The sequence below is a fragment of the Manis pentadactyla genome, chromosome 1 (assembly GCF_030020395.1).
Source record: "Manis pentadactyla isolate mManPen7 chromosome 1, mManPen7.hap1, whole genome shotgun sequence".
NCBI lineage: Eukaryota > Metazoa > Chordata > Mammalia > Pholidota > Manidae > Manis > Manis pentadactyla.
The window spans coordinates 87,570,234-87,594,809 of NC_080019.1; the positions used below are offsets into that span (position 1 = coordinate 87,570,234).

General features: G+C 35.0%; 1 protein-coding gene across 1 annotated transcript in view; it reads right to left on the bottom strand.

Moving 5' to 3' along the window:
- Positions 1–2,756: 2,756 nt before the first annotated feature.
- DHX36 (DEAH-box helicase 36) overlaps positions 2,757–24,576 on the bottom strand; it is a 51,909-nt gene continuing 30,089 nt past the window's right edge. The window contains exons 18-25 of the mRNA XM_036904159.2: positions 21,530–21,703; positions 21,278–21,364; positions 12,683–12,766; positions 10,066–10,165; positions 9,882–9,972; positions 7,326–7,446; positions 6,556–6,708; positions 2,757–6,157 (exon numbers count right to left, since the gene is read on the bottom strand). Of these exons, the coding sequence (XP_036760054.2) occupies positions 5,972–6,157; positions 6,556–6,708; positions 7,326–7,446; positions 9,882–9,972; positions 10,066–10,165; positions 12,683–12,766; positions 21,278–21,364; positions 21,530–21,703 (996 nt within the window). The 3' untranslated portion in view covers positions 2,757–5,971. The remainder of the gene's footprint in view (positions 6,158–6,555; positions 6,709–7,325; positions 7,447–9,881; positions 9,973–10,065; positions 10,166–12,682; positions 12,767–21,277; positions 21,365–21,529; positions 21,704–24,576) is intronic.

Below are 24,576 nucleotides of genomic sequence, written 5' to 3' on the forward strand. Positions count from 1 at the left end.
TATAGAAGGGTCAATCCATGAAGAAAGACGTAACAATCCTAAATGCGTATGCACCAAATAGTTTCAGAATACATGAAGCAAAACTAACAGAACTGAAAGGAAGATCAGACAAGTCCACAAGAGAGTGGTGAAGATATAGAACAGAATGCCATCAAGGAACAGAATTTAACTGACATTTACAGAATGTTCTGCCCAACAGATTATACATTCTTTTCATGTAAGTATGTAACATTCACCAAGATAGGTCATATTCTGGGTCATAAAACCAACTGAAAAACTTAAATATTTTATATGAGAACTGAGATCATACAAAGTATATTCTTTGATCTACATAATGGAAGCAAACTAGAAGTAACAGAAAGACAGCAGGAAAATCTCCAAACACTTACAAATTAAATAGCATACTCCTAAACAATCTATGGGTCAAAGAGGTAAATATACAAAGAAGGAAATAAAAAAATACACAGAATGACATGAAAATACATCAAAATTTGTAAGATGCAGCTAAAGCCGTGCTTACAGGGAATTCACAACACTAAATAAAGAACTAGTAACACTAGAAATAACAAAGTAAACCTACAGAAGCAGAAGGAAATAAGGGGGAGTAGAGAAATCAATGAGAAATTAATAGAGAATGAAATAGCCGGATCTTTAAAAAGACCAATATAATTGATATACTGTGTAATGGATACACCTTCTAATTGATAAGAGACTTCTAAGAAGATGAACAATAAAGAGAAGGCTAATTGCCAATGCTAAGGTATATCACTACAGATTCCACAGACATTAAAATAAAAAAAAGGATATTCAAATAACTAGACATATAAATACAACAACTCATATAAAATGGGCCAACTCATGGAAAACCAAACTACCAAAGCTCTAAATAGTCCTTAACTACTAATTAAATGAATTCACAATAAAATAAACTGAATTCATAATTAAAATTTCTGAAAAAGAAATCTCCAGGTGCAAATGGGTTTCACTAGAGAATTCTACTAAACACACAAAGAATTAACACCAATTCAATCTCTTCCAGAAACAAGAAGAGGAAGGCAATATTTACTAACTCTTTTTGTGAGGTCAGCATTATCCCTGCATGCACTCCCCATCTGCTGGCGAAGAAAAACTATAGGCCAGTATCACTCATGAATAGAGGTATAAAAATCCTTTAATAAAATATTATAAAATCATCTAGCCATATATAAAGAGTTATACACTATAATCAAGTGGGGTTTACTTCAGGAATAAAGGCTGGTTCAACATTTGAAAAGCAATCAATGTGATTTACCATATTAACAGGCTGCAATAAAAACCAAGTGGTTATATCAATTGATACAAAAAGAGTATTTGGAAAAAACAAATATTTTGAAAAACTCTCAGCAACCTAGGCCTAGAAGTCATCTTTGATATTTTGCTTTCAGCTGTAGAAGAAACATGCTTTTATGCCATTTTTAATTTTGTCATCATGTATGTATATTTGCCATGTTAGGAGAATATAACATATTTTATCCAAGTTTGCTAAACTGATTTAAAATTTAAAAATATTTAAACCTCTAGCATATTGGCCTGGTCCATTTGTATTCTTACCCCAGATGTCACAAAAACATTTAACCATCTTTGCCTTAAAATCAAGGGGAAATTAATCAATTGGCTTTCAGGAATAATTAAAAATAACCAAATAATCTAGTAAGAGGAATAACTGTTAAAAGAAAATGGGGTGATAGAAGCCTAGAGCAAAAGTTAAGCATTGAAGTTCCTTAAAAAAATATATATATTAAGCTAAGTTGAGAAAAAGAGAAATCACCAAAAAAATCACAATACTTCATTATATTAAAAGAAAGCTTTGCCAAATTGAATATTTTATTCCCCACTAGCTGTCTTCACTGCATGATGGTAATGTAATCTCTTCAAGGACTCAGAAATATATCGTCTTCCTTTTGAAAAAATTTACCTGAAATTCACACCAGACCATTAAGATGTGAATCACAACTAAGAACTAGAAAAATGGTAGTCACAATTTTAAAGTTCCCTAACTCAGCAGGATTACCATTTGGTAAAGGTTGGCTGTGCTACTTCTCTTATTAACTATCTTCCTCAGTTCCCATGTCTTCACCCACACCAAGAAAATGACTTGTCTCATGTTCTATTCTTCACTTCCTGGTAGACATGCAACCTCCTGCCATCACAACCACCTAAAATTGGTGGTGTTCTCTTCTGGCATTTGGTATCAGTGACTTAATTCTTTACATTGTGCCAGCCAACAGAAAAGTGGCATATTTAGCCAGTTTCAATGTCAAGGAACTTAATAACCTTCTGGATCTCTAAATTTCATAAATAATAATCCTCTCTTCCTAGTTAGATATATCCCTAAGGCTCCAATTACTTAACATAAGATGGAAAATCAAAACACACTTACCTACATTAGACAACTAAAGAAAACAGCAAATAAGCACATGAAATACACCTATCACTAATTATAAATACAAATCTAAACTACAAGGAGATGATGCCACATCCACTAAAGGCTAATATTAAACAGACTAACAAATATCAACTAAAAATACCGAATATTGGCAAAGATTATAAACACCTGGAACCCTCATATACTGGTGGTGGTAATGTAAAATGGCACACCCACTTTGGAAATCAGTGTTGCAGTTTCTTATTAAGTTAAACACACTTAATTATATGGCACAACAATCCAAACACTAACCCAAGAGAAATGAAAACATGTATCAACACACAGACTTGCATTTACATATTCATAGTGGCTTTATTTATAATACCAAAAACCTGAAAATAATTCAAAGGTCCATCAAGTGGTGAATGAATAAACATACTGGTATAACCATACAATGTAATACAACTAAACAACAGAAAAGGAACTATTGATACTGATACCTTTAACAACATAAATATCTCAAAAGCATTATGTTAACTGAAAGAAGCTGGACACAAAAAACAACATGATTCCATTTATTTGAAATTCTAGAAAAGGCAAAACTAGTGACAAAAAGCAGATCAATGTATACCCATGGGTAGAAGCGGGGAGTTAGGGAGACTGCAAAGGGGAACAAAGGAAAATTTTAGGTGACAGTAATGTTTTATCATCAAGATTGTAGTGGTAGCAATTATATGACTTTATACATTTGACAAAATTCAATGCATTAAGTGCTTAACTTGGCTAACTTTATTATATATAAAATAATACCTTAAAGCTTAAAAAAATGTATGGAAATATATCAAAATGTAATAGTTGGTGACATGCTTTTCTTCAGATGCTGAATTTCTAAATATTCTACAATGAGGATGTATTATTTTGAAGTCAGAATAAAAATGCCATTTAAAAACAATTAGTAGATTATAAATGTATAATACCACATGATCACACTTACTTAATAAATATACACTAGCTAAAAGCTAAAAGCGTGGAAAGAAATTTACCACTTATTTAGGGTAATGGGGCACTAAATTTCTTCTAAAGCTTTCCCGTAATTTCTATCTTTTAGGGTAGACTGTTTTAAAAATACGTAAGACTAGAAAATCACTTGTTATAATTGATATAAATGTATCTATATGTACAGTTTTTGCCCAAGTTAATGAATTAGGAAGCATCATATGGACTCACTTTTCAAAGACTTGTTTTTAAAGACTATTCAACAGTTTCTTTTTTTTTCCTATAATTTCTGTTGCAGGGTTATTTTTTCAAGAGTTTTTCTGGGTATCACTCAGAATGGTGAGATAAATAGACTTTTTCATCTTAATGTTTTATTCTTTAAAATTGCTAAGCAACAAATAGTTGTTAGATCAGAATACATTTTCCACTCAGTGATACCCATTTGTAAACAAAAGAAACAGAACACAAAAAGCACCTTCATTAAAAGTTATTTGATCAGCCACAGAGAAGACATAAATTGGGGGCAATAATTGTAGCTTAATCTCTGAATGGCTCATATATTAAGCAAATTTTAGAAACATTTTCCCCATTCACAAGGAGATTGAATATTGGTTTGTGAACATGGAAACCAATTAACTACTAATCTCTTTTTTTTTTAAAGATTCTCTTGCAAGAACCATTTTGGCCAACTATGAATTTAAACTGGAAAGTAAAAGCAAGAAGCACACACAAACATTCTTACAGAGCAAATATGACCTAATGGTCACCTAGAGTTTAGGGACAAAACTAATATGCTACAACACTGTAACATGACTCAATGCAAGAATTTAGTAAGAGAGAGATCATTTTGGAGAGAGGAGATGAGAGAATGGACTTAGGACATACAGTACATTCAAAACCTTTGGAAGGCAATGATAGGCTGACATACATTCCCAGAAATGGGAGCAGTACCTGATATCACTGCTGTTAACAGATCACCAAAGCATTATCAATACATCCTGGTCACTGTACGATATACAAATTCCCTTTGGTTGCTTTGCTTTATTGGAAGGCACATTAGGGCGCAGCAGGATGTTCTTTTTGTATGTCCAGTACCACAGTTTTACACCTTTTGTCAGATAAATGGGTCATACTGTTAGATCACAAAACAAATGGTAGAAATAGAGGCCTCAGCAAAGAACATTCAATGATAAATAGCATATTTTAGTGAATATGCTTTCTGCCAAGGTATTAACACACTCCACAAAAAGTGGCTAAAACCATGAAGGGTTTTAAATACTAAAATACGTCCACATGTAGCACAGTTCTAGAGTTCTAGAGTTCTAGAGCACACCTAGCAGCTCAACTACATATCAAGGACTCTGGTGATTTTCATCTTTCCACTGAGCCAACCTCAGGATTCCTTGTGATCATAAGATATTGCAGCAGTTCTGTGTGCCAGATTCAGATTCAGACTACAAAAGAAGAGCATAATTTCCTCCTTCAAGTCTACTAGTGAGGAAAATCTTTCTCAGATGCCCCCTTGTAGATCTCTTTAGTTGCCATCGGTCAAGACAGGTTTACATACTCACGCCTCATCAGTTACTTACAAAAGGAGTAAGACTATGTATGATTGGCTTAGAACATTCTAGCTTCCCTTTGGGGAAGATGGCTCAACATCCCGGGTATAAGGTTGCACAGAGGAGGAAGAACACCTGAACAAGGAGGAAGGGAGGGTACACATGGCTGCTGGATAGTAAGAAACAGTATCTGCCACAATCTGACAGGGATGAAAACATACAGTACTTGTTCTATGCACTTCACATTTATTAACATATTTAACTTTTGCAATTGTTACCTCTATTTTATAGATAAGGAAAAGGAAACAGAAGCCAAGTAACTTGCCAAAGACATCTAGTAAGAGACAGAGCTGATATGTGAACTTAGGTAGTCTGGTCCAGACCCATGCTCTCAATCGCTACACTATGCTGCACCAGGTGAGGCAAAAGGGGTATGAATATATTCTAAAAAGATTAAAAAAACAACAAATAAATCAAGTGATAGGTGGAGATGTAGAAACAAAGCCAAAAAGTTAGCTAAGATATACACACTATACATTTTATTACACATTAGGCTTTATTACAACAAATTAATTTACTTCTGATAGAAGTTTCACTTAAAAAAAATGTGGCTGTGTTCAAATTCCTACTTGACACTGCTTTTTGGTAAACCGTTCTATTTTTACTACTTCTATACTCAATCATTATGGGCAGACAGATTAATTTTTCAAAACAGAACAAAGGAATTTCTCAATAGTACAATACTCAATATATATATAAGACCAATATTCTCCAAGTATAGACATGACGGTAACAGAGTGTATTATCAGAGAACATATTGTTTTTTTATGATTTATTTATAATAGCTACAGATAACATTGTTTACTCATGCACATTAAGTCTTTACTACCTATTCAAGGTTTCTACCTTACACATGAAAATTATCCATGTCCCAGGGTATGGCATCTGGCCAAAGGTTGAACTATATATGATTGAAGATGGTTGTCAAATTGCCTTTTCAGATCACCACAGATCAGCTGTAATAACCATCCTGGAATCGTGGTGGAAAGCTCCTGGGAGTTGCTTTTTCTTGTGTTTTAATCAAGTCTATAATAGCTGACAGTACCGCACAGTCTCTGGATTTAGTGTCTTTCCAGTCTACAGGATGGGGACTTTCAATCTTCTCTTGCAGAAGGATGTCTAGTTCCTTTCTTAATTCCTAAGGTAGGAAAAATTATACATGTTCAATAAAGGATGTACTATCAAACAGTATAATAAAGGTGACTTAACCTGGGACAAGGAATTTCCTAAGCTAGTATACAACAGACTGAAATACTTAGTGAGCAACTTACTATGGTGTGGTTATGAGTAGCCAACTGAAGTACAGTAAAGCTAAAAAAGTCAAACTATAACAAAACTGAGTCATTTAAAATGGGTGGTCAAACTACCTCAAAAAACAATAGGGAAAAACTATAAATCAATTTCTTCACACTATTTGTGCTGCTGAAATAGAGTAAGAAATATTCCATATAACAAATAAAACAACTGCAACAAAACCACAAGATTACAAAGCTAACTTGTGTGTAGACTCAAAGACAATCATGTAAAGTCAGTCACCTTAACAAGATGGGCAATTCTTGCTGGAGACTGAAAGACAATCCATTCATCTACAGCAATAGTTTCCTGGTCGTTATCCTTCTGGATGGAAATATCACCTCCAAAGAACAACAGACAGTATGGGGAAACCTCTGTGCAGTCATACAAATATATCTGTAAAGAGAATTAAAGCAAATTAATACATTCAGGGGCCAGGATTATTGCCACATCAATTCAACATCACCAGTATCAATCTATTAATGCCTTCCTTCTAAAATCAGTATTAGCCTGCTAGTGTAATTTCAGAAATTCTGAACAAATACCATTTTAAATATGCCATTCTTCATTAAGTCAAAGAACATAGGAATTTTATATTTTTGTTTCAATTCAAGCAATAGTACACTATTCTGTAAGCAACACCCAAACTCTAACATATCTGAAATTATTTTAATTTATAAACAGAATCAATAATTATAAAGTATATCGACATGCCAACAAAATTCTTTGTACAGTGTAAACTGTATAACATAAAATGCCAGGATTTCTTGAATGCAGACTCTAAAACTAAGCAAATCAAATAACTTTTGTCAATTAATTAAAATATAAAGATGCAACATACCAGCCCTGCTGCATATTAAAATTATAGATTGTTAAGGAAATTATAATTCATGTCAGAGGAAAAAATTTTTAAGAAAGAAGAAATTTTGTTTGTAAGTGTGAAGAGTATACAATAATAGAAATACAATTAAGACTGATACTCAGATCCATGATTATTTTAAATATTTACGTACACTACTTGTTCTCATCTTCAGGTGATAGATAAGCCAATTGTAGTGAAACTCTGTTTGCTCCACATTAACAGATTTAGGATGAATAGCAACTAGCCCATCAGTTTTTGTGTAAACCTTCACCCTTTAAAGAAGTTAAAATGCAGTTGGTTAAAAAAAATTCTTGGAGATCCCAAACCAATACCAAAATTTTAACAAAAACTCCACAGATGAGTTCAATTTATTTTTGCAATTATGTAAATTTATATTTGGGAAGAACAGAGCTTTTATTTTATATAATATGGAAAAAAAGCTAAATATGAATACTCTACATTATACAAGGGTTGCTTTCTTGCAGGTATAATTATTTAACATATTTAGAAAAATGACAGAATATCCTTTAATTATGCTAATACCAGTAAAAGACAATTAAATAAATATCTGAAATAATTCTAAGTGATTCAGACCAGTAGTCTATAATACTGCCAATCATAATACTGATAAATAACTCTCAATTTACAGAACAATTTTATAAAGTGATCAGTTTAAAAATTTCACAGGTTATTCACCCAAATATAAAATAAAAAATAAAGAATTTTAAAGATTTTAGCTATAATTAATTTTTTAAAACCTATTTTAAAATATGCTTTAAATGGTCTCCCATTCACTCAAATACACCAATTTCAAAAGAGGAATATCTGGAATAAATGTACTTTTGACAGGGCTTTAGTCAGTCTCAATCAATTCCTAGGCAACTTTTCTTTGATAGCCACATAAGTTTTACAGTCTGCAGAAGTCTTTAATTTATATTATTCAGCAAGGAGATGCTTGATGGTTCAAGTCAATGGTTATTACCTAGATTAGATGACAGCATAAAAGCTGACAATCCTTCTTTTTGTTTTTAAGAGGATCTTTTTCATAGTTTTGGGCAAAATCATGAATCATAGTTTTGAGTCATTATTCAGATATTATTTCTGAAATTATCTCTCTTCACCACACAATTTAACCATGCCATCCTGCACTCTTACATCACTAGAGCAGAGGGGCACAGGACCAGACCAGAGAGAAAATATTTAAGGCTCTGTGGGCCCTATGACGTGTCATAACTAACTGAACTCTGCTAGTGTAGCATTGATAGCATGTAAATGAGCAGATGTGGTCGTGTTCCAATATAAATACAGATAAACAAGTATTTGGCCAGCATGCCAACATTTATTGACCCCTGGTCTAGAACACAACAAAGCACCAATCCCAAAGACCTACATTTTTCTCATAAATCCTTCCCAAGATGGCAGAGGATTATATAAAGTGTTTTATTTCAAAGAGTCTCTGTGTTAAGCTACCTGTAAAAGTGAGGGGCAGAAAAGAGAAAGAATTTGACCAAGTACTGATGTCAAAAAATTCTGGATCACATAAAATGTGGATAATCCACCTACAATGGTTAAAATTCATGTCACTCATCATTTTATACTTTAAAATAGGGTTTCTCAACATTTTTGACATTCTGAACTGTGTAATCTTTGTTGTGGGGAGCTAGCCTATACATTCAATGTTTAACAGCACCCTGGCCTCTGTCTGCTAGATGCTTGTATATGTCTGCTAGATGTTTAGAGACACCACAAATGTCTCTAAACACTGTCAAATGTCCCCTGGGAAACAAAGTCACCCCAGCTGAGAACCACTGCCCTAGAGTCACATTTATACTTAGTCAATCTTTGAGGTCTACTATTTTTTGCTTACAGAGTACCTAACTTTTTCAATTAATATGAGTTAGAATTTTTATGTTACTACACAACGACTGCATTTTATATGCACATCTAACTGAAATGCCATGATGTATTATAAAACCATAATTTCCTTACTGCTACTGGACACCCATGTTTTTTACAATATAGCTTTTAAAAAATATTGAGAATTTTTTCCTTAGGATCTATTCCTCAAATTAAAATACTCACTAATGAATCCACCAGGCCAATGAGTATAATAATGAGTCTCAGTACCTAATTCTAATCTTGAGTGCCTTCCAAAAAGGTAGCACCAATTGACATACTACTAGTCATTTGTGATGTATGATTTGTCTCCTCACTAGAATAAGCTCATTTACTGGGCAAAAATATGCTTTGTTATTATCTCCAACTGCTACCAAGGCTGACTATGTGTACATAGACTTAAGTTATACTTTATTTCTCAAAATGGTAAAATCACCACAATTTTCAAAGAGCTGAATTATAAAATTATCTCTTTTATAAGAAGATAGGGGAAAAAAATCCTGCAAAAAATATTCTCTAAGCAACGTCCATCCAGGCACTGATCTTTTAATAGCTGGCTTACTTTCCTAACACTTAGTATTATATTTTACCAACTGGTATTATATGTTGTTAACATTCTTTGTGAATAATAGGTGGGAGAAAGTGATGCCTATGTTAGGTAGCTTTCTCCTAAATGAGTAAAAGCAAAGAGTAAGAGTATGGTGCAAATATGAATAAGAACAAATTTACAGTGTGAGCCCTACTGCACCAGAGGATTTCAAAAGCTTAAGGAGCGAATTAGAAGATATTCACAATAATCTTCAATGCTTACATTTTTCTTTTTTTACCCAAATTTAGTCGAATTTTAGCAACTTTGGGATATAAACCAGCACAGATGACAGCTTTAATTATCTTCTCATTATCTATTAGAGGTGGGAAGGTAGAGGAAAAAAAAGTAAAATACTGATACAGTGGACAACAGCAGCAAGTTATTTACACTGTATTTTCTGCTTTACCTGAATTTATATTAGATTTTGGGTCTTTAGGATTTCTACTGCTTACAAATCCAGCTCCAAGAAGATGCTCAGCAAACTGTCCTTTCATGTTATGCAGCATCTAGGGAGCAATGGTAACAAACAGAACTAGAAGATCTTTCACACAGATTTATAGGGGCTATGAAGCATACTCTTATAAATAAACTTAGCTATCAGCTTTCCCTGCTGCATAGAACATTTTTGGAAAACTATGATGTTTTAGAGTAGGAGTTGGCAAACTACAAAATTCCTAAAACCTGTTTTTGTCAGTAGAGTATTACTGGAACACAACCATATCCAATCAACTACATATTATCTGTACTTGCTTTGCATTATAATGGCAGAGGTGAGTCGTTTCAGCAGAGATCATATGGTCTGTAAGCCTGAAATATTTATTGTCAGATCTTTTACAGAAAAGATTTACCTGTTGTAGGGAGTACCAATGATGATTAAGAATGACCCATTTTGCAAAAAGCTAGTATAATTTTAAAAATTATTCTGCATTCTATATTTTGAAAAAAATACAGAAAAGCATAAAGAAAATAACCAACATCTATAATTCTTGTACTGACATTTAACTATTACATACTGGCACAAAAGCTTAAGGCCTTTTTTTGTTTTTTTACAAAATTTACTTTATGGGCAAAATTGATACATGGTTCAGTATAAAGTACTCAAGTGATATAGAAAAACATAAAGGGAAGAAACTTCCCTCAACTCCACTGTCAGAAATAATCATTAACTAAGTGAATAATACTGCAGACATTTATGCACATACATTGACACAAGACCTAGACAGAAATGCCAGCCTAACAATAGAGTGATAGTATAGAAGCTAGTTTAGTAAAAGTATTAACATTAATTTTAGTTCAATTTAAAGAAGAATGCCTAACTTCTGACTTCCCAAAAATTACTAAAAAGCTTATTGTTGACCAGAACCCTTACCAGTAACAAAGTTAACATGCATTTTGTATATGATATACTATATTCTCACATAAAGTAACCTAGAGAGTTTTTTCAAATTGTTACAGATCTCCAAAAAATTTTCCAATGTACTGTGTGGACTACACAGTTCAAACCCATGTTGCCAATTATATCCTTTCATGAACTGTATGACTTTAGTTTCCCCACCTAATTTCTCTTGTAACTGACTCTCTAGGCCACCTCCTGGTTCTTACTACCATTACTTTATATTGTTCAGTATAATAACCTGTACATTCTATTCTGTATCCATTATTCCTAATACTGTTTTATATTTGTTCTATATTTAAATAATTTCAAAGCACACCACTAGCTGACTGAGTATGCATTCTCCATTCCTGAATTCCTTCTGACTCATCTCTTAATAGGCAGCATTTCACTGTTGGTGTTTCAAGAACAGCTCATGGGTGCAGCATTTCAAGTGCTTTCTTGAATGCCTCTTCTCTGTCTTTATATCTCAATATCTGGACTGGATGTAATATTCTTAAGTAACACTTGGATTAAGCCATCTTTTCATCCCTGTAGTTCACTTTTTTCATTTCAGGGAAATGATCTCACATCTATCTTTGAATATATATTCAGTGACACTTGAATTTCCCACAGAGAGACACCTATATTATCTTCATGATGGATCAGTCCTAACTTCTTGTCTATACGCTTTTTGCTTAGTGCTTTAATTTTTCTTTTGTGGTTACATCTATAAACTATTATCTCAGGCCTTTCTTTCATGCAATAAATGAGTGTTCATTTTGTTCCTTGTGACTCTTCCGGTCCTTAAATTAACCTCCTAAGTCATCAGTTTTCTTCCATTCTGTTGGTTTATTTTCTTATCTTTGTTTTGCTGAATTTATTTGCTTCTTAAATCCTTACTAAGAAGTACTTTTAAGGTATTTTCTGTTGAGAAATGCTATATTCCATTCTTTTTCCCATTGGCTGCAGTACCTTTCAGGGAGTTGTCATGACCCTTCATTTTGTTAACATCTGAGCACTTCTGATTAGAGATGCGAGCTTCTTGAGTCCCTTATCCCCTTGTACTGAAGATCTGCTAAATGTCTGATACCAGGGTTCAGCCTACACAGCTGGAGTGTACATGTACTGGGGGAAGGTGAGGACATTCCCGTTCCCACCTGTTTGAAATCACTTCTCCAATTCACTGAGGAATCTGAAGTCTGATGTGTATCTGCCCTATTCATGGTTTACTTTCTCTTGTTTCACAAGTGCCTCTTGTTCAGTGTTTTCTCACTACACCAAGACGGTTAAAGATACCTACCCAGAAGTTAAAGACATTCACTCTACTTGATATTTTAAAATAGATTTTGGGAGTATCAGTGAAAACCTTCAGGTTGAGACATCAAAATGGCAACTACAGGGTGAGTGTAGGGTAACCATGCCTTACTACCTTTCCTGCTATATTCTTGAATCTTGTTTCTTTCCTGAGCCATTAGTTTTTTATACTATACATCTTTTCCTGTTTTGTTGCAGTTAATAGATTCCTTCTGTTGTTTCCTATAATGATTAAACTTCATAAGGCAAACTCACATAATGAACTTTTTGCCACAGATAGAACTGCACAAAATGGTTATATACATGAGAATCACTTCAAAACATTCACCATTACCTGCAATGTGTTTGAAGACAGAAAATACTCCCAGCAATAATCTTTTCCATATCTGAATCCACGTCTCCTAGCTTCTTCCCAGCCCTATGGGGCAAAGAAATGAAGAAAACTATATTGGTTCCTCTAAGCAAAGATGCTTGCTAGTTCATCTTTATTTTACTAATTTAATTTTCCACTGATATTTCATTCTTTTTGCAAAGAAAAAATTCAAAGAATTTTGAAATTAAGAAACTAAAAAATCATAAACTCCCCATGATCTTAGCCATTAAAAGATAACCACTGAATTCGGATTCAAGAAGGTGGTGTGAGAGGTGAGACAGAGAACTCCTCCCAAAACCACATACAATACAAAAACATAGTAAATACAACTAATCCTAAAAGAGCAACAGGAAGGCTACACCAGACTGCTTACACCTGCAGGACAGAGCAGACCTCACAAACAGGGTAACGTACCAAAGCCTTAATACAGCGGGACCCAAGCCCTTCCCCACCAGCTCACTGGCAGAAGGAAGAGAAATGGAGTGGGGAGGGTGTGAAAGCCTCGGACTGCTGAACACCCAGCCCTGGAGATCTGCTTTGGGACCACAAACCTACACTGCATGGTGCTCTGGAGAATACTGGGGTTGGAAAGCTAACACAGGCAGAATACTTGGAGAGACTAAGATTCCAACCATTTGTGAAGGACAGGGATCCACATCTGGATGCTCTGGGACAAAGGAAAGGTGGGTGGTCTAAGAGGCTTTCTAGGAGTGAGAGAGCTACTGAAGGGGAGGGGTTTGCACGGAGCTTGGTGTGTGTGAGAAGGCACAGGTGGACAATGTTGTCTGGGTGCGCTTTGCCAAGCAGGTTGGGAACTTTCAGGAGCTTCAGGCACTCCATTCCCCTGGCTGGCTACTCAGCTCCGAGGCCCCACACTGTGACATCCAGCCTGCTGCACCTTCCTCCTGGCCTGCAGGCACCGGCTCCAAAAGTGGCAGTACCTGCCCTGGCGTCAGGCCAGCCAGAGGGAGGCCCTGCCTCTTGGGGCTACAGACGCAAAGTGCAGAGGCTTACACCTGTGTGTTCCACCCACCAGTTCTGACAGTGGAGACAGGCACTTCAGCAGGGAGCAGGAAACAGCTCTTTCCACCCACCAGGCACCAGCGCTGCTCCCAAGACTAGAGCTTCTGGGTACTAGAAGGCGCCACATACAAATATGAACATAAAAGGAACCTGGTTCAAACAAAAATCTCAGGAACACCAGAAAAAGGGCCAAATGAAACTGAACTCACCAATCTTCCTGAAAGAGAGTTCAAAATAAATATCATAAATATATTCATGGAGGTACAGAAAAATATTCAAGAACTCGGACTAATTTAGGATGGCGATTCAATCATTAAGAAATTCCATATCTGAAATGAAACATAAAATGGAGGGATATAAAAACAGATAAGATGTAGTAGAAGAGCCAATAAATGGAACAGAAATTAGAGAAGAGGAATACAAAGAAGCTGAGGCACAGAGAGAAAAAAGGATCTCAAAGAATGAAAGAATTTGAGAGAACTGTGTGACCAATCCAAATGGAACAATATTCGCATTATAGGGGTACCAGAGGAAGAGAGAAAAAGGGATAGAAAGTGTCTTTGAGGATGTAATTGCTGAAAACTTCCCCAATCTAGGGAAGGAGATAGTCTCTCAGGCCAAGGAGGTGCACAGATCTCCCAACACAAGGGACCGAAGGAAGACAACACCAAGACATATAATAATTAAAATGGTAAAGATCAAGGATAAAGACAGACTTTAAAAAGCAGCTAGAGAGAGAAAAAAGATCACATACAAAGGAAAACTCAGCAGGCTGTCATCAGACTTCTCAACAGAAATCTTACAGGCCAGAAGGAAATGGCATGATATACTTAGTGCAATGAAACAGAAGGGCCTCGAACGAAGAATACTCTACCTGGCAAGGTTATCATTTAAATTTGAAGGAAGGATTAAACAATTTCCAGATAAGCAAAAGCTGAGAGAATTTACCTCCCACAAACCACCTCTACAGTGCATTTTGGAAGGATTGCTATAGATGGAAGTATTCCTAAGGCTAATAGCTGTCACCAGGGGAAATAAAACCACAGCAAAGTAAAACAATTTATTACTAAGCAGATGCAAAATCAAATCAACTACCCCCAAAGTCAATCAAGGGATAGACAAAGAGGACAGAATATGATATGTAATATATAAAGAATGGAGGAGGAAGAAAAAGGAGGGGGAAAAAAAGAGAACCTTTAGGTAGTGTTTGCAACTGCATACTAAGTGAGTTGAATTAGGCTGTTAGATAGTAAGGGAATTACCCTTGAACCTTTGGTAACAACGAATCTAAAGCCTGCAATGGCAATAAGTCCATACCTATTGATAATCACCCTAATGGTTTGAAAACACCGATCAAAAGACACAGAGTCACTGAATGGATAAAAAAACAAGACCCGTTTTTATGTTGCCTACAAGAGACTCGCTTCAAACCCAAACACATACACAGACTGAAAGTAAAGAGATGGAAAAACATATTTCATGCAACTAATAGGGAGAAAAAAGCCAGAGTTGCAATATTTGTATCAGACAAAATAGACTTCAAAACAAAGAAAGTAACAAGAGACAAAGAAGGCCATTACATAATGGTAAAGGTGTCAGTCCAACAAGAGGATATAACTATTATAAATATCTAGGCAACCAACACAGGAGCACCTACATATATGAAACAAATACTAACAGAATTAAAGGGGGAAATAGAATGCAATGCATTCATTTTAGGAGACTTCCATACACCACACCACTCACTCCAACAGACAGATAAACCAGACAGAAAATAAGTAAGGAGACAGAGGCACTGAACAACATATTAGAGCAGATGTACCTAATGGACATCTACAGAACAGTCCATGCAAAAGCTAGAGAATACACATTCTTCTCATTTGCACATGGAACATTTTCAAGAATAGATCATATACTAGGCCACAAAAAGAGCCTCAGTTAATTAACAAAGATTGAAATTGTACCAACCAGCTTCTCAGACCACAAAGGTATGAAACTAGATATAAATTACGCAAAGAAAACGAAAAAGTCCACAAAACACATGGAGGCTTAATAACATGCTCCTAAATAATCAATGGATCAATGACCAAATAAAAACAGAGATCAAGCAATATATGGAGACAAATGACAGCAATAATTCAATACTGCAAAAAATCTGTGGGACGCAGCAAAGGCCATGCTAAGAGGGAAACATACTGTAATACAGGCCTACCTCAGGAAAGGAGAACAATCCCATATGAACAGTCGAAACTCAATATAAACGAAAATAGAAAAAGAACAAATGAGGCCCAAAGTCAGTAAAAGGAGGGACATAATAAAGATTAGAGCAGAAATAAATAAAATCAAGAAGAACAAAACAATAGAATCAATGAAAGCAGGAGCTGGTTCTTCAAGAAAACAAATAAAATAGATAAACCCCTAGCCAGACTTAGCAAGAAAAAAAGAGAGTACACAAACAGAATCAGAACGGATAAAGGAAAAATCACTACTGACACCACAGAAATGAAAAGAATTATGAGAGAATACAATGAAAAATTATATGCTAACAAAATGGATAACCTAGAAGAAATGGACAACTTTCTAGAAAAATACAACCTTCAAAGGAAGAAACAGAAATCTGAAGAAACCAATTATCAGCAAGGAAACTGAATTGGTAATCGAAAGTACCTAAGAAAAAAATCCCAGTGGACCAGATAGTTTCACTGCTGAATTTTATCAAACATTTAGTGAAGACCTAAAACCCATCCTTGTTAAAGTTTTCCACAAAGTAGAGAGGAGGGAATACTCCCAAACTCATTCTATGCGGCCAGCATCACTCTGATACCAAAATCAGGCAAAGACACCACAAAAAGAGAAAATTGCAGACCAATATCCCTGATGAACATAGATACAAAAATACTCAACAAAATATTAGCGAACCAAATTCAAAAATACATCAAAAAGATCATATATCATGATCAAGAAAGATTTATTCCAGGGATGCAAGGATCATAAAATATTTGAAAATCCATCAACATCATCCACCAAATCAACAAAAAGGAAGACAAAAACCACATGATCATCTCCATAGATGCTGAAAAAGTATTCAACAAAATTCAACATCCATTCATGATAAAAACTCTCAATAAAATGGGTATAGAGGGCAAGTACCTCAACATAATAAAGGCCATATATGACAGATCCACAGCCAACATCATACTTAACAACAAGAAGCTGAAAGCCTTTCCTATGAGATCGGGAACAAGACAAGAATGCCCACTCTCCCCACTTTTATTCAACATAATTCTGGAGGTCCCTAGCCAAGGCAATCAGGCAACAGAGAGAAATGAAAGGCATCCAGACTGGCAAGGAAGAAGTTAAATGGTCACTGTTTGCCCATGACATGACATTGTACATAAAAAACCATAAAGATTCCACTCCAGAACTACTAGATCTAATATCTTAATTCAGGAAAGCTGCAGGATACCAAATTAATACACAGAAGTCTGTTGCATTTCTATACACTAATGATGAACTAGCAGAAAGAGAAATCAGGAAAACTACAATTTCATCAAAAAGAATAAAATACCTAGGAATAAACCTAACCAAGGAAGTGAAAGACCTATACTCTGAAAACTACAAGACACTCATGAGAGAAATTAAAGAAGATACCAATAAATGGAAACACATCTCACGTTCATGGATAGGAAGACTTAATATTCTCAAAATGGCCATCCTGACTGAAGCAATCAATAGATTCAGTGCAATTCCTATCAAAATACCAACAGCATTCTTCAACAAACTAGAGAAAATCGTTAAAATTCATAAGGAACCACAAAAGACCCCGAATAGCCAAAGCAATCCTGAGAAAGAATAATAAAGTGGGGTGGATTATGCTCCCCAACTTCAAGCTCTACTACAAAGTCACAGAAATCAAGACAACTTGGTACTGGCAGAAGAACAGACCCAAAGACCCCAGATATAAACCCAAGCATATATGGTCAATTAATATACGATAAAGGAGCCATGGATACACAATGGGGAAAACACAGCCTCTTCAACAACTGGTGTAGGCAAAACTGGAAAGCTACATGCAAGAGAATGAAACTGTATTATTGTCTAACCCCATACCCAAAAGTAAACTCAAAATGGATCAAAGACCTGAATGTAAGTCATGAAACCATAAACTCTTAGAAGACAGTATAGGCAAAAATCTCCTGAGTATAAACATGAGCAACTTTTTTGTGAATGCCTCTCCTTGGGCAAGGGAAACAAAAGCAAAAATGAACACATGTGACTACATCAAACTAAAAAGCTGCTGTACAGCAAAGGACACCATCAGCAGAACAAAAAGGCATCCTACAGTATGGGAGAATATATTTGTAAATGACATATCTGACAAGGGGTTAACATCCAAAATACATAAAGAACTCACATGCCTCAACAACCAAAAAAGCAAATAACCTGATTAAAAAATGGGCAGAGGATATGAACAGACAATTCTCCAAAGAAGAAATTCAGATGGCCAGCAGACACATGAAAAGATGCTCCACATCACTAATTATCAGGGAAATGCAAATACAAACCACAATGAGATTATCACCTCACACCAGTTAGGATGGCCAGTACTGAAAAGACTAGGAACGACACATGCTGGCGAGGATGTGGACAGAGGGGAAACCTTCTACACTGCTGGTGGGAATGTAAACTAGTTCAACCATTGTGGAAAGCAGTATGAGGTTCCTCAAAAAACTCAAAATAGAAATACCATTTGACCCAGGAATTCCACTCCTAGAATTTCCCCAAAGAATATGATATCTCAGATTCAAAAAGACATATGCATCCCTATGTTTACTGCAGCACTATTTACAAAAGCCAAGATACGGATGCAACCTAAATGTCCATCAGTGGATGAATGGATAAAGAAGAGGTGGTATATATACACAATCGAATACTATTCAGCCATAAGGATGAAACAAATTCTACCATTTGCAACAACATGGATAGAGCTGGCGGATATTATGCTCAATGAAATAAGCCACTCAGAGAAAGACAAGTGCCAAATGATTTTCCTCATTTGTGGAGTATAACAACAAAGCAAAACTGAAAGAACAGAACAGCAACAGACTCACAGACTCCGAGAAGGGACTAATGGTTACCAAAGGAGATTGGTGGCAGAGGGCGGATGGGGAGGGAGGGAAAAGGGGATTGAGGGGTTCTATGATTGGCACACATGGTATGTGTGGGAATCATGGGGAAGACAGTGTAGCACAGAGAAGGCAAATAGTGACTCTGTGGCATCTTATACTGATGGACAGTGACTACAATGGGTTATGGGGGGGACACATAATATGGGTGTATGTATTAACCACATTGTTTTTTCATGTGAAACCTTCTTAAGAGTGTGTATCAATGATACCTTAATAAAGAAAAAAAAGAAACGGACCAAAGACCTGGATGTAAGTCATGAAACCGTAAAAACTCTTAGAAGAAAATGTAGGCAAAAATCTCTTGAATATAAACATGAGCAACTTTTCCCTGAACGGATCTCCTTGGGCAATGGAAATCAAATAAAAAATGAACAAATGAGGCTACATCATGCTAAAAAGCTTCTGTACAGCAAAGGACACCATCAGCAGAACAAAAAGGCATCCTATAGTATGGGAGAATATATTTGTAAATGACATATATGATAAGGGGTTAACATCCAAAATATATAAAGAACTCACACACCTCAACACACAAAAAGCAAATAACCCTATTAAAAAATGGGCGCAAGATATTAAGACACTTCTCCAAAGAAGAACTTCAGATGGCCAACAGGCACATGAAAAAATAGCCCACATCACTAATTATGAGGGAAATGCAAATTAAAACAACAATGAGATATCACCTCATACCAGTTAGGATGGCCAACATCGAAAAGAGGAGGAACAACAAATGCTGGCAAGTATGTAAAGAAAGGGGAATCCTCCCACACTGCTGGTGTGAATGTAAAATAGTTAGTTCAACCATTGTGGAAAGCAGTAATGGAGGTTCCTCAAAAAACTACAAATAGAAATACCATTTGACCCAGGAATTGCACTCGTAGGAATTTACCCTAAGAATGCAGGAGCCCAGTTTCAGAAAGTCATATGTACCCTTATGTTTATCACAGCACTATTTACAATAGCCAAGAAATGGAAGCAACCTAAATGTCCATCAGTAGATGAATGGATAAAGAAGATGTGGTACATGTACACAATGGAATATTATTCAGCCATAAGAAGAAAACATTCTACCATTTGCAACAAGAGGGCTGGAGCTAGAGGGTATTATGCTCAGTGAAATAAGCCAGGCGGAGAAAGACAAGTACCAAATTATTTCACTCATCTGTGAAGCATAAGAACAAATAAACAACTAAAAGAAAACAGCAGCAGACTCACAGAACCCAAGAATGGACTAACAGTTACCAAAGGAAAGGGACTGCAGAGGGTGGGTGGGGAGGGAGGGGAAAAAGGGAATAACAGGCATTACGATTAGCACACATAACTTAGGGGGGGGGGTGCATGCGGAAGGCTGCATAGCACAGAGAAGACAAGTAGTGACTCTATAGCATCTTACTATGCTGATGGACAGTGACTGTAATGGGGTATGTGGTGAGTACTTGATAATGGGGGAATCTAGTAACCACAACGGTGCTCATGTGATTTTATATTAATGAGAACAAAGAAAAAAAAAAGATTATGTATGAAAACCACTTAAAAAATAAAAAAGATAACCACTGAATTTCCAGAGTTTCATACAAATAATATTAAGTTATATAATAAAAGATTGTGTATTTCACATAAAATGGCATCATATTATATACATATTAGTCAGAAGGCAGCACTCTGTTGAACCAATTTCAATGCTATTTTAATTTCAACTTCACAAATATGACTATTTTTAGCTAGAAGAGGACAAAGAGGAAAAATAATACTGAATGAGCTCAAAGGAAAAAATATATAAACTTGTCCACTATGTGTAGTACAAATTGAGTCTAGAACTACAGTAAAAAGATGCTGTCTCTATAAACCAAATCACACCTGAAGTTTGCAAAGATAGACAATAAATGTTTTCCTCAGATAAGCCTGGCTCTTGGGAGCAAAAATTTTGCTTTAATCTGAATAATGTACATGATGATACTCTTATCAAAATGTTAAATCTAAATACAGGTATAGTTTACTAATGAACAAAAAGAGACTTTCTGTCATGAATGTCAGATAAAGATACAAATGGATAATATCAAATAAAAATTTTAAATCAATTGTTCAGCTGTTCTATATCAAAACATAACTATAGACTTCTTTTCCAAAAACATAAATGTAATTACTTATTTGAAAACTGAAAAATGATGTACAATTTTTTTCACTTGTTCATCTAACTTTAAACATTCTCACTCAGCGATTTATTGATACCATGAAAATAGACATTTTAGTAAGTTAAATATGTTCTTATTCTATTATCAGTTTTTCACTTGCATAAACTCACAATCCAAAACTTATTTTCCTTCTTTCTTTTTTTTTTTTTTACCTCAAATGCATTCACAACTGTTAGATGGTCACTTTTAGTATCTTTTGCCAATTCCTTTCTTCTTGCATCTGCGATCTTTTCTTTTCCCTTAAAAAACAAACAAACAAAAGAAACAGATGAAGGTAACTTAAATTGACCTGCTGGTATATAATAGAGGATGGTATTCTAATAAAAAGCTAATGAAAATGTATCCAAGTAGCAACTATTCAGTGTATATAAATATGCCCAATCTTGTATTTGCATCTTTCTTACCAATGGAATAACAAAGGGATCTTTGAAGCTGAGACTAGCAGCAATGGTGAGTACTGGGTCTAAGCAACAGAACAGAGCTCCAAAAAGAATCATTTTTCCAATGTGTGGCTCAACTGGTAATCGTGCTAAGTGGACTCCAAGAGGTGTCAATTCTTCTTGTTTATCCAATGCATTCTGCAAAGTAAGGGTTTAATGTTTAAAATAGACATTGTAAAGGATTATACTCAAAGCTATTTAAGTTTGCTTTAAAAGAGAATAACAGGCCACTCCTCGCTCTCTTAAGTTCAAATGCCTATTGTTCAGTTTTAGTGTTCTACATTGAAACATTAAGTTTTGAGGTCAGCAAATAGTTACAAACTCATATAAACTAAAGAAAATCCACAGCTTCGCTTTACTCTTAATGTTAGGAAAGAAATAAGAGAAATAACACATAAGCAAATCATCAATCAAGTAAAGAATATTATCCACAAGACGACTGTGGAAAAAACTTTAAAAAAGAGACACTACTATGTATTTGGAATATATAATGCATAGCCCCTAGATTCTAGTAGTTTAGGAGGCATGAGACAGGATGGCAAGAGATAATGCACATATTTAGAACCCCACTAATTTGGGGTGACTTCTGCTCTGATCACCTAAGCAATTTGGTCAAATCATCCCACTGACCATAGCTAGAAAAGCGGCTTGAAGATACTGAAGAGTTAAAAAAAGAATTACAAGAGTTTTAAGTCTAGGATTTGGGGCGAATAACAGAAATTCAGGGATGTGAGCCCAACACTGGGGCTTCTTTTCCTGAAAATAGCCACACAAATGCTCTCTGGAGAAATTATCATCATCCCAGGCTTCAAATTTTTATATACAAAGAACTTTGTAAATAAAATGTGCACTGCACAATTAAAATCATTAGGCATACAAGAAGATCTAACAACAAAAATATAATCCATATGTATCTTATCAGACAGACTTCTAAACATTTATGACAGAAATAACTTAGATCTTACCAGATCTCTAAGAGAGTACAAAAAAAATTCACTACTTGTTTTTTGAATCCAGTGTTATTTTGATATATAAACTTGACAGGGACATTTGGAGAAAGGAAAACTATTAATTTTATGCATGAAAAACCCAAAACAAAATACTGGCGAATTGAATCCCAGCAAGTTAGGTTTCAGGAATGAAAGCTGGTTTAACATTTGAAAAATCAATGTAATTCAAAACTTTACAAATTAAACAAGAAAAACTGCATCATAATCTCAGAGGCAGAAAGGTGTTTTATAAATTCAATTATCCATGTATAATAAAAAGTTCTTAGTTAAGTGGTAATAGAATAGAAACATGTCTAATTTGATAGTTTCTACAAAAAATCATCAACATGCTCAACAAATCACTGAAAACTTTCCCTTTGAGAACAAGAAAGTAAGAATGTACAATAATCATGCCACTTCAGCTCAACACTGTATTAAGGGTCCTAGACAACTGGAAAGGAATAAATGAAATTGCAATTATTTGTAGATGTGCTTGTGCATGCAGAAAAATATCTACATGCAATTATCAGAGTAAGTGGGTTTCATAGCATTGATGACTATAAGGTCAGTTTTCAAAAACCTATTTTATTACTGTATATCAGACTCACAAGAAACAAAAAAATTTTAAATTAGGGTAGAATCCAAAATATCATTAAGCTAATAAATAAATCTTTTTCAAAGTCCAATAAAACCCCTACAGAAAACAATGAGACACTGAGACAGATTAAATACCTAAATAAATGGGACAGATCATGCTCTTGTTTGGTAAGACTCAATGTAATTAAGGCAGTGTGACACTGGCTCAAGATAAGAAATACACACCAATAGAGAACCAAGCCTACAAGCACACACAAATCCATAGGCATTTGATCTAAGACAAAAGCTACAAAACAAAGGGAAAAGGACAAACTTTTCAGTCCAGTCAACTGACCTATACATGTAAAAACTTTGACTCCTACTTTACCACACACACACACACACACACACACAAAGTATCACTTGAAGATGGATTATGTATCTAAATGTGAAAGACAAAAAACAGCAAAGTTAATGTATTTTCATGACTCTAGGGTAGTTTAAGACTTATTAAAGGATAAAAAAACAAAAAGAATAAAGAAAAGACTGATATATTTGACTACATTATAATTAGAAATTCAGTTCATCAAAACTCTATAAAAAAGTGGAAAGGTAAAAACACAGACATGTGCAATAGAAAGCTGACAAAAGGTTCACTTTAAGAATAGTAAGAAGTACATAATGAGCTCCTACAACCTAACAGAAAAGCAAGCACTAGCAATTTATAAAAGAGGCTATCCAAATAGGCAATAAACAAATGAAAAGCTCCTCACAAATTCATTAATAGTCATGGTAATGCAAATTAAAACTACTACATACCTACCAGCATGGTTAGAACAAGACTACCAAGGGCTGGTGACACCATAGAGCAATGAGAACTCACCTACCACCAGCAGTGGTTAGGAGGGTAAAGTGGTTTAACTTTGGGACACTGGCATTATCTACCAAAGCTAATAATATATGTCTTTATGATCCAGTAAACTAAGTTAAGTACCCAGGAGAAATACTTAATCCACTGAATATTCATACCAGCATTATACTTAATAGCCTCAAATTGGAAATAACCAAAATGACTTTTGAGTGGTCATGAGTTTCATCAAATATGAAAAGGAATGAACGATAGCTAAAATCAAGATGGATCTCACAATATTAAGTGGAAATATGCAGAACCCCATCCTTCCCTCCAAAAGCCCACCTGTATCCTCTGGGAGTTCACGGCAAGCTCACAAAAGTAGGACAAATTAAATGGAGCTCTTTACAGAGATGTACACTGATATGGTAAAAACATGTTTAAAAGCCAATATTCTACTTTACCACCTACCAACTCTATTAGTGGAAAAAGCAGCTGGTTAAAATCTCAACAAACAAGGTGATTACCAATTATCTTCGAGTAAGAAGGCTAATTACACAAAATATTTAAGATGCTGAAAAAATGGTTAAGTAAGT